Genomic DNA, 12,289 nt, shown 5'->3' with positions numbered 1-12,289 from the left:
ACGGCTGATTCACTTTGTTGTACAGCAGAAACTAACACAACATTGTAAAGCAATTATACTCCAGTTAAAAAAAATTATTCTAATTACTATGTTCAAAATGCCCAGAATAAAGATATTAAGAAATGTGGAATAAATAGACTGCGACAAAATGAGAAGTAAACACATATGGTATTTTTATAAAATATAAAGCATGACAACACAAACGTCACCCCTCATATTTATATGTGCTGCACGCTTAGCCGAGTCCGATTCTTTGCAATCGCATGGACTCTAGCCCTCCACGCTCCTCTGTCCATGAGATTTTCCCCGCAAGAATACTGGAGTGGCTTGCCATTTCCTTCTTCATTATATCTATATGTTCCAACATAAATATAAAGGAAGCAAAACCTATTATAACACTGTTAAACATTTTATAGTGATAAGGGGAATATCATGATTTGATTTCAGTGATCATTCAATTAACCCAAAAATTGTCACCTGATAAAGAACAAACCACATCTTCAAAGTTTGCTACTGAGAATACTGCACTTCAAAATGGCACTTAAAGCAGTTCAACCCCTACTTAGAAAGCAGGTAACAGGCAGCAGGAAAACCCAACATATTTTCATATTAGTGGAGCATAAAACCTTGCAAATAGGCACACAGCTTGAAACAGTAATGACAGACCTTGACAAGTCTGATTTCTACTTGATTAGAAGAACTTCTCAAAGACAAGGACTTTTATTTCTCTATTTTCTAATGATTATAGAACCCAACCAAATTTGAAATCATAATTATTGCTGTTTTCAAAATAGTCACAAAGGACGTATTCAGCTACGGATGCCCTCTATGCCATTATCATTAGCAAGACAAAATCACAATGTCACAAATAACATTAATCAAATCTGTAAAACACAGAAAGAGAAAACCGGGCTTTACTCAGCTAACACAATCATCTGCGATAGTATAAAAGTTCTAATTTCTTTCCTAAGACTTAACGAATGTGAAGACTTCAGACATGAGAAAGTTATCTATCTACTGTAAACTGGCTGGCTACATAGAACATCCATCCACTTTACTGTCTAGGTTCCACTCCAAAACCATTCCCCACTCATGGACTAGACACCCTTCTCCACTCTCACATCCTCAAGCTTCTGTTCCAGCAATGTTCCTACGTCTCCCCTCTATCAGGTTTTCTACCTCTACTAGTTTGAGCCCTCCTAGCACTGTGTTCGGAGAAGGCGATAGCGCCCACTCCAGTACTCTTGCCTGGAAAACCGCATGGACGGAGGAGCCTGGTGGGCTGCAGTTCATGGGGTGGCGAAGAGTCGGACACGACTGAGCGACTTCACTTTCACTTTTCACTTGCATGCATTGGAGAAGGAAATGGCAACCCACGCCAGTGTTCTTGCCTGGAGACTCCCAGGGATGGGGGAGCCTGGTGGGCTGCCGTCTATGGGGTCGCACAGAGTCGGACACGACTGAAGTGACTTAGCAGCAGCAGCAGCACTGTGCTGTTCCTAAAAAAATGCTGTTACTTCCTCCACTTTAAAAAAAAACAACAAAAGACCCCTTGATCTCACTTTCTCTACCAGCTACTACTCTTAGCAGAGAAACAGCCTGCAATGCTTTCTGCAATGCTTTATCCCCAGACACTTGGAAACTTTTTCACCTCCTCTAAGTCTCTGTTCAAACGTCATTTCAATTAGGATCACCTTATTCAAATTTGCTTCCCTGGTGGCTCAGGAGCGTCTGCCTGCAATGCAAGAGACCTGGGTTTGATCCCTGGGTCGGGAAGATCCCCAGGAGAAGGAAATGGCAATCCACTCCAGTATTCTTGCCTGGAGAATCCCATGGACAGAGGAGCCTGGTGGGCTACAGTCCACGGGATCACAAAGAGTCGGACACGACTGAGCAACTTCACTCACTTATTCAAATTTACAACCTGCCCATCCCAATCCCCCAATCTTATTTTATTATTTCCACAGCACTAACAACTCTATCACACTACATAATTTACTTCCTTCTTTTTTTCTGTATTGCACATCTCTCTCCATATGAGAGAGTGCTAGCTCTGAAGGTAGAGGAGGTGTTCTGGCTGCACTGCATGGCATGCAGGATTTCACTTCTCTGACCAGGGATGGAATCCATGTCCAGTGCATTTGAAGTGTGGAGCCTTAACCACTGGACCACATGGGAAGTCTCCCAGAGACTTTATGAATGCCTGTTTTGTTCACTGATATATCCCAGGTACTTGAACAGTGCTTGCCACAACACAGATGCTCAATAAATATTTGCTGACTAAATAAGTGAACTAAATAGGTTTATTTCTTTCCACTGTGATACTTCTGATTTCTATTTCTCCTTAAATTACACAATGTATACAATCAACATAATGTATACAACTAGTTTAAACCATACCTTTATACCTAAGACTCCTGTAATTGTTCCTTGTAGTAGAATGTACCCAGGAAATTGTTTACATAAGACGAGTACTCAATAAACTGATACACCAAAATAAATGAGCACTGGAAATATTTTAAAGGAGCAAAGATAGAATAAGCAGAGAATATGCTTGGTGTTTACTCCCCTCTGACACTGTTGCTTCTCTGGTACCAGGTATGTGTTTATAGAGCCATAACAAAATAACTAGTGTAGCGGAAATGACATGTGATGATGCCACTGGAAACAATGCTAATTACAGGGGAATGTTTACCAAACAAACGAACAGCTAGTCACTTAAAGCTGATCACATATTGATATTAATTATAAATTAATTATAAATCAAGTAAGAATTTGGCAACTTAGACATGTGCCAAAGAATACCATATGATGAGGTACAAATAGAAAACTGAGCCAGAAACTTCAGAGGCTCAATCTTTAAAATGCAATTTGGACTTCAGTGATCCTTACTCTTTCAAACAACTAACTCAGCTTCAAATTTTATACTGCAAATTCAAAATCTGTATTAGTCATCAGGAAAAATGTGTAGCCTCTTAAGAGATTAAAATATACAGATCATACGAACATGTATGAACTTAACCAATAAAACATTTTTTCCCAGTTTTTATCAAGAAGGAAACTACAATCAAATTCTCGTATCAAAATAAAGCAGTTAATAATAAAAAGAACTTTTGGACTTAGGTAGTGGTGCTGGTTGTAAAATTTTGTGAATATACTTAAAAAAAAAAAAGAAAACTGAATACTTAAAAGGGTGAATTTTATATGTAAATTATATCTCAATAAAAATATTATTCAAGATCGATCTACAGACCTGTAAATATTCGGTACAAATCACTAGTTTATTGGGTAAATCTTAGCAATGTTACTGGGTAGAAACTACCCACAAATAATACCTAACAAGTATTATTACAAGCCTTATTATGCTTTATCCTGTTTCTGAAGGATAACAGCCTAGAGTGCTTTCCTACAAAGAGTGTTGCATATATACTTTGGCCATGTTACTGGAAAAAACTTTTGGAGGAGCACAAAAATTTCTATAATTTCAGCATTCTATTCTTTAATTTAGGTAGAATCAAAGAAAACTTTTGCATACAATATAAATTATAAGGGAAAAATTCACTCAAGTTATACATTATCAAAAGGATCAATGACTCGCTTTTAAAAAATTAAGCTACAGGATGATAATCTTCCAAACATATATGAATACATTAGGATTAAAAGCAGACTATAAATAAAATAATTAAAGGAAGGTGTCAAAAATAATCAATTTTGGAATAACTAGAGGCCAGTTAACTGGTCTGTGGATTAACAGTTCTTAAAAGAAAACAAACGTAGTCATATATCACTGCAACAATGGAGTCCCGGGAATCCTGGAAAGGATAACCTTATTTATCTTTGTACTAATTTTAAATGGCAATCAGAGAACCATAATGAAGACCTTTTCAAGTTGAGTAATGAAACAGGAAATGAAGGTCAGATAAATGACCTTAAGATGCAGGTCCCAGATTTTGTTGCAGAAAATCACTCTGAAGAAAGGGAAGAAAGAACTTCGAGGAAGTGTAATTTAAGGAGACGGGCATTTTAAGCTGTGGTGTTTGCCAGCGGCGCTTACACGCCCGTGCTTAGAGCACCAAGGAGGCACTAAGAATGACCACAGTAGTGAGATGGAAGCAGCAAGTGAGGAAAGACTGTAGACAGGCGGCACTTCACTTCCTACAGTAGTTAATTCTCGACCTTTGTTCTGCCTTCACACTTCACATATTTACAGCAAAATCTTTCATTGTACACACAGATTCTCAACAGGAAAATCACTAATTCAGTGCTTGCTGGAGTCTTCAGAAAACGAAAATCAATTTGCTCAGTGACAACTGCATGCTTTCTTCTCATATGCAAAAAAGGGAGTCCTCAGCCAAGAAACATAACAGATAATTTAAATAATACACTAAAATTTTTGGTCTGCTGGGTGTGTGTGTGTGTGTGTGCGCGCTGAGTGTGTGTGTGTGCTGAGTGTGTGTGTATGCTGAGTGTGTGCTGGGTGTGTGTGTGTGTGTGCTGGGTGTGTGTCTGTGTGTGTGCTGCGCAGCTTGTGGAATCTGAAGTTTCCCAACTGGATCTGGGCCGTCAGAATTCCTTTTTGGTCATTTTTGTGGATCAATCTATGTGATAGTCCATAAATTACCTTATTTTAAAATACTTTTACACTTCTGGATGACATCTGTAGAAAGGTAAAATATTGTTTAAATATAAGATGAAATTTGTTTCAAAATTAAAAGGATTCTTGATTCAAAAACAGTTGTCCCTAGAGTATGTACATAATATAAAACAAAGGAATGATGTTAAATTCACAAAATAGAGCCCCAAACAGTCCTTTCTGTCAGACATAAACATTAGTAAGCAGAATTTTTACATACTTAAACAAATTTTATTTGTAAATGAAATCGTGTTAGATACTGATATTTCATGAGAGTTTTTTCATTCAATACATGATGATGATATCTAGTACATATACGTGTGTGTCTGTTAGTCACTTCAGTTCAGTTCAGTCGCTCAGTCGTGTCCGACTCTCCGCGACCCCATGAACCGCAGCACGTCAGGCCTCCCTGTCCATCACCAACTCCCGGAGTTCACTCAGACTTGCGTCCATCGAGTCGGTGATGCCATCCAGCCATCTCATCCTCGGTCGTTCCCTTCTCCTCCTGCCCCCAATCCCTCCCAGCATCAGAGTCTTTTCCAATGAGTCAACTCTTCGCATGAGGTGGCCAAAGTACTGGAGTTTCAGCTTTAGCATCATTCTTTCCAAAGAAATCCCAAGGCTGGTCTCCTTCAGAATGGACTGGTTGGATCTCCTTGCAGTCCAAGGGACCCTCAAGAGTCTTCTCCAATACCACAGTTCAAAAGCATCAATTCTTCGGCACTCAGCCTTCTTCACAGTCCAACTCTCACATCCATACATGACCACTGGAAAAACCATAGCCTTGACTAGACGGACCTTAGTCGGCAAAGTAATGTCTCTGCTTTTGAATATACTATCTAGGTTGGTCATAACTTTCCTTCCAAGGAGTAAGCATCTTTTAATTTCATGGCTGCAATCACCATCTGCAATGATTTTGGAGCCCAAAAAAATAAAGTCTGATACTGTTTCCACTGTTTCCCCATCTATTTCCCATGAAGTGATGGGACCAGATGCCATGATCTTCGTTTTCTGAATGTTGACCTTTAAGCCAACTTTTTCACTCTCCTCTTTCACTTTCATCAAGAGACTTTTTAGTTCCTCTTCACTTTCTGCCATAAGGGTGGTATCATCTGCATATCTGAGGTGATTGATATTTCTCCCGGCAATCTTGATTCCAGCTTGTGTTTCTTCCAGTCCAGCGTTTCTCATGATGTACTCTGCATAGAAGTTAAATAAGCAGGGTGACAATATACAGCCCTGACATACTCCTTTTCCTATTTGGAACCAGTCTGTTGTTCCATGTCCAGTTCTAACTGTTGCTTCCTGGCCTGCATACAGATTTCTCAAGAGTCACTTAGTTGTGTCCAACTCTACGATTCCATGGACTGTAGCTGGCCAGGTTCCTCTCATGGGATTCTCCAGGCAAGAATAGTGGAGTGGGTTGCCATTTTCTTCTCCAGGGGATCTTCCCGACCCAGGGATCAAACCTGGGTCTCCTGTGTTGCAGGCGGATTCTTTACCATCTGAGATACAGGGAAGTCTTACTGATTACTAAGTGATTATTATTAGTAATAGTAATTTATATAAACCTTTTAAGGATATGAATTCATTTCACCTTTGAAACAACTCTGCGGGCTTCCCTGGTGGCTCAGACAGTCTACACTGCAGACAGTCTACCTGCAGTGCAAAAGATCTGGGTTAGATCCCCGGGTTGGGAAGATCCCCTGGGAAAGGAAATGGCAACCCACTCCAGTATTCTTGCCTGGAAAATCCCATGGACGGAGGAGCCTGGCAGGCTACAGTCCACTGGGTCGCAAAGAGTCGCACATCACTGAGTGACTTCACTTTCTTTCAAACTAAACTCTTAAGAGACAGGGAATACTATTACCTCAATTTTACAGATGAGAAAATTAAGGTATGAAAAGACTGAGCATGCTGCCCAAAGTCACACAGCAAGGAAGTGGCAGAAGCAGGATTCAAACCCATGCTATTGTGCCTCACTGTTCACACTTAAGATCTCTGGTTTTTTTTGGCCACACCTCGAGACATGCTGGATCTCAGTTCCCTGACCAGGCATTGAACCCTTGCCCCCTCCAGCGGAAGTATGGAGTCTTAACCACTGAACCAACAGGAAAGTTTCCACTGTTCACACTCTCAACTCAGCCACACTTCCACTTTTAAGAGCTAGAAAAGTGGAAAATCTTTGCTAATAAAAGTAATTTCACATTAAATATACGCCCACACCTCACTATTTCAACATCATCAATCACAGTTAATTAAGAGTTGATTGTAAAGCTATGGGAAGACTATAATGATCAATGATAGATAAAATTTTAATTCACAATTGAAATTATTAATTTTCAAATGGATATCAAAATATTTAACTTGTAAGTGTTTCAGTGAATATGTTATGGCAAATAATAGCCCTCTGAAAACCTGAAAACAGTATCAGATCACAATAACGTTTATTAATCACAACAGGACTCTTCTAAACTGATAATGTCATTGTACATTTTTCACTTGTTTTTCTTTCTGGCTAGAACACTCAAATTTTAAATGTTACACAAAGAAGAGTAAATAATAATCACAACCTCAGGATCCTAAAAATAATCAAGTCACCAGCAAGCTACACCACAAGTGAGAGAAACTGTCACCTATTAATTGAGCAACATTTTCTAAAAGATTCAAAGAAGGAAGAAAAAGAAATGCATGGTCCAAATCATTAGCAGCAAAATAATCTATATTAAATATTTTTTCAATGCAAGGATTTGTCTTTTCATTTCCTCCCTCAAATGAGTCCTTATTCATTTCCTGTTAAAATTTATTTGGAAAATTAACTGTGATACTCTAAACAAGAAAGAGTCTGAATGGGAAAAGGACTATGCCACCTGGGAGAGTTCAAGTCCTGGTCCTTTCCTTCCTGTGTTTCTTGGATTAGTTACTGTCTCGGAGGCCAATTTCCCCAATTTTTAATAGGGATAAAAATTATACCTACCTTTATGAGTTTGCTATCAGGCTGAAACTAAGCTATATGAGAGAGCATGTTTACCTAATTTTTATTGCCAAAGCTTAGTCACTATTAGATTTAATACCTGACTCTATATTTTGAATGAAAGCATTCACTTCCATTTAAAAATTTCAATAATCCAACTAAATATTTTTCATATCTACTCTGATAATACTTAGCTCAGGCACATTAATATTTTAAAAATTTTATCCAAGTAAAATATTCAAAACTGTTTTTAAACAATTTAACCTCCAATAGAATAAATTAAAAACTTTTTCCTGCCGTATCCTTTCCCATTTTCTTCTGCAGAGACAACTGCTTTTAACTCTTTCAGCTCTGACAGTTAAAACCTCATCAGTAAGTAATATACCGATAGTATATAATAATAGTAATATAATTTATAGTCATAATACCACTATATTTATATATTTAAGATGCTCTTCTATCCATTTCCCATTGTTATAAGGACTTGACTTTTACATTTAAGTAACTTCTCTACCCTCCATCCTACTAATGCAGTGTTCCTTTCTAATATAATTTTTTGGGAAGAGTAACTAAATGCCTTTGCTATTTCTTCCCGTCTGTTACCACTGTTACCTCTAATTTCCCCCTAATGTTCCATCATAGGTGATGACAAGTCCTCCCTTTAAGAGCAATTTTCCCGTCTCCACTCTCCAGTCTACGGATCACCAGCACCTGGTGTTACCACTGGTGAGTCTGATGCCTGCCATTCTGCTTCTCAGTCCTTAGCAGTAAACTATTCTTTCTTTCTGGAACTGTTAGAAGATTGTTTATCTCTGATGACCCAAAGTTTCATGACTCCTTGATCCTGTGATCCCTTTTAATTTAAAGCCTTTAAGAGCCTAAGCATATTTCATCAAAAGTAATTTGTTAAATATGTATAGTATGTGTTACAACAGTAAGAAGACATAAGAACAAGTAAGATAGTTCGGTTGTCAAGAGGATTTAAATTATTAGGAAGCAAAAGCAAACATGACAATGATAATAACAGGTGAAATACTGTCTATGACATTAGATAAATTCAAAGAATTTAGAGGATTCAGCGGAGAAGAAAACATGTCTGTCAACCCACGGATCAAGCCCAGGCCTCCCGCATTGTAGGTGGATTCTTACCAGCTGAGCCACCAGGGAAGCCCAAGGAAAGAGAGGGGAGGCACAAAATGGTTCACAGAAAGGTTGGGCATTTCTGGCTGAGAACTGAAGAATGAGTGAGCCAGTGGCATGGAAGGGTGGCATTTAAGACAGGAAAAAAACAGCATGAATAAAAAACACAGTATCAGGAAAAGAAAGGGTGTATTACTCAGAATACTCAGGAAATATTGACTAAATCCATTTTGACACTGGCATAAGATACATGTAAGGAGAACTGGGAGGCAGATAAATAATACAGCTAAGGCTGGCTGAGCATGGAGAACCTCAAGCACCCATGCCAAGGAGAGTCTGAAGTTACTTTTAGATTCAGTTAGCACTTAAATTTAAAATTACAATTTAAAATGAACAACTATAAAACAACACTAGAAGGAGAAATGAATTCAGGTTCAACTAGCAGTTATGAAAATGGACTTACATATGATTAGATCTTCTTCCTCTATTTGTTTTCTTTCCTATGACGGGAGTGCCAAAATGTTCAGGGTTGGTGAGTGGGAGCTGGTCTAATGTCTGTGGGTAGGAACATAAACCCATCAAAAGTTATTAAGTTGCAAGTTCTTTTTTTCCTGTTTAAATCAAATCAATTTAAAAATATCCTTAGATTTTTAGATTTAAAACTTCCCAAGGGAGACAAAAATACAACTTTCCTAAAGATTAAAAACTTTCACTTCAAAGAATTATTAGAAGATGAATGAGCTCATAACTGAAAAAAAGTGAAAAGAAATTTAGTGTTCTCTCTAGATAATTTCATTATCTACTTGAGGGTTGACAGACTTCTAAGAGTGATTAAAATATAAAACAAAACAAATACAGCTCAGTGGAAACACAGATTTGAGAGATGAGAAATCTATGTGTAAGTACCTAATCCCTAGATTGAGGCCAACTGTATCTCAAAATTTTCTTTGCATATAGGGAATTATAATCTACAAAACAGAATTCTTAATAAGTAATGGAAACTAAATTATCAGGATAACCATCAACTGCCTGAAAAAAGGGCTTCAGATAGGTGACATTATGACTCTGCAAACATTTTCTGTAACAACCCCCCCCCCCCACACCCCAATCCCCCTGCACTTAGTAGGATCTTATTTCCCAAATCAGGGATCAAACGCAGGTCCTGGCAGTGAAAGCACCAAGTCCTAATCACTAGACCTCCAGGGAATTCCTGCAATAAATCCTACTTTTAAAGAAAATGTAAAAATTAGTTTTTCTAAAGTTAGTACTTTTATTTTCCCTTTCTTTTTAATACAGCAACTCCAATACTTGCTATGAAGACAATAATCAATAAGTGAACACTTCCTTCTTGTTATCAACTGGCAATTAATGTCTCTTACCTTGCTCAAAAAAAAAAAAAAACAAACTGATTTCCAGGGAAGGAACTGATTGTTGGTTAAAAGCACAGTGAAAAAAGGGATTCTGAAATTCCTTCGTTTTCCATACCAGAGACTTCTTGTTTTGTGCCATTTGTGCCATTAATTCCGTAAAAGGTTTCTATATCTAAAAAGTTAAAGTATCAATCTGAAGATGCTATCCCAACTGACTTAATTCTCTGAGTATCATTTTGATAATAATCAAACTTTTTTAGCATCTTAAAGATTTTCCAGTTACTGTTCCTTTTATCCCTCCAATAGAATCACTGCTGTTTCAGATACTTTTATGAACACAAGGGGAACAAAAGATCCCAGGAAAACTGCCACAGTAGAAGTGAGGGCAAGGAACTAGTTATGATAAAAACGTCTCAAAGTTGCAAACAAGAATGTTATATGAAAGGGTTTCCATTACTTTAAAGATCAGATATTTAAATATAAACTAATGCCATTTATTTAAAGAAAAATTTTAACTTTTATTCTTAAAACTGAGATAACTTTGTTGAAACAGTGTACTAAAACATGAAAGAAGGAGGCATATTAATTTATTTTACATAATTTGTTACAATATGTAAATATGTTTAAGGTACACACACACACACGTGATAGTTGCTCAGTTGTGTCCAACTCTTTGTGACCCTGTGGACTATAGCCTGCTAGGCTCCTCTGTCCATGGACTTCTCCAAGCAATAATACTGGAGTGGGTTGCCATTTCCTTCTCCAGGGATACACACACACACACACACACACACACGCACACGTACACGCACACACACACACACACACGTGTCCAACAATGAAGAATACAGTATAGGAAAAAGGCACTAGCCACAAAGCATTAAACAAAAACTGATTTCTTGAAATGACAGACAAAAATCATAACTTTTATATGGCTAAAAATATAAATCTTTCAAATGTTGCTTGTAAGTTGGGCATTTAAAAAATATTTGAAGGCAAAAGCTTGCCCAAATACAATAATATGCCAGACAAATCTTTTCAGAAGTAACCTGTCATTAACTCCTAATTATACTTCCCAAGTGTGAATATTTCAAAGCACTCTATTTGGTAAATAGGAAAAATAAATTATTTTGGCTCAGTTTCTTCTAAGCTAACAAAAGAATTAAATGCCCCTCCCCTAAGATTAAGGCCACTCTCTTAAAGGTAGAGAAAGATCCCCTGGAGAAGGGAAAGGCTACCCACTCTAGTATTCTGGCCTGAAGAATTCCACAAAGTGTATAGGCCATGGGGTTGCAAAGAGTTGGAAACCACTGAGCAACTTTAACTAGCAGCTTTCTATTTTATTTCTATTTTAAGTATTGGCTAGTTATTTTACTTGGTTTAAGAAAATATCCAGAATTTCTGAAAAGTTATCTAGGAATCACATATAGGAATTCCCAAATAAACCACAATCTCTCCCTAGTATTTAAAAAAGAATTAGAACAATAAGAAGCAATTGTCTTATTGCTAAAAGCAGGCCTGTGTCCCTGGCCTCAATCCTGGAAAGCAGGAGCACTTTTATTTCACTTCACAGAAAAGAGTAAAGGATGGTCAGAGTTAAGAGGGCTTATCTGGTAGCTCAGTAGTAAAGAATCTGCCTGCCTGTGTAGGAGACGTGGGTTCGATCCCAGGTCAGGAATTGGAGAAGGAAATGGCTACCCACTCCAGTATTCTTGCCTGGAAAATTCCGTAGACAGAGAAGCCTGGCAGGCTACAGTCCATGGGGTCGCAAAAGAGTCAGACACGACTTCAGTTCAGTCATTCAGTAGTGTCCGACTCTTTGCGACCCCATGGACTGCAGCACACCAGGCTTCCCTGTCCATCACCAACTCCCCAAGCTTGCCCAAGCTCATGTCCACTGAGTCGGTAATGCCATCCAACCATCTCATCCTCTGTCGTCCCCTTCTCCTGCCTTCAGACATGTCTAAGCAACTAAACAACTACAACAAATACTTCTAGAGCAAAACCAGAGACTCCTGGCTGTATTAAAGGCTGAGGAAAGTTCCACAGGCCGAGGGGAAACATGCTGATAGCCCTGTTATCTAAAATGGGCTGCAGCAAATATGGAGCTAGGATTCCATCTAAACTTTCTTCAGTTTTCAACTGCATGTAGTAACTGCACAAAGAGAATGC

At 38.1% G+C, this 12,289-nt stretch overlaps 1 protein-coding gene across 1 annotated transcript in view; it reads right to left on the bottom strand.

The window, feature by feature from the left end:
• ARID4B (AT-rich interaction domain 4B) overlaps positions 1–12,289 on the bottom strand; it is a 137,102-nt gene that overhangs the window by 58,512 nt on the left and 66,301 nt on the right. Inside the window, exon 6 of the mRNA XM_052640137.1 lies at positions 9,211–9,302. Within this exon, the coding sequence (XP_052496097.1) occupies positions 9,211–9,302 (92 nt within the window). The remainder of the gene's footprint in view (positions 1–9,210; positions 9,303–12,289) is intronic.

The sequence above is a fragment of the Budorcas taxicolor genome, chromosome 5, assembly GCF_023091745.1.
Source record: "Budorcas taxicolor isolate Tak-1 chromosome 5, Takin1.1, whole genome shotgun sequence".
Lineage (NCBI taxonomy): Eukaryota > Metazoa > Chordata > Mammalia > Artiodactyla > Bovidae > Budorcas > Budorcas taxicolor.
The sequence above is the reverse complement of the archived record's forward strand: the minus strand, read 5'-3'. Positions and strand labels throughout refer to the sequence as shown.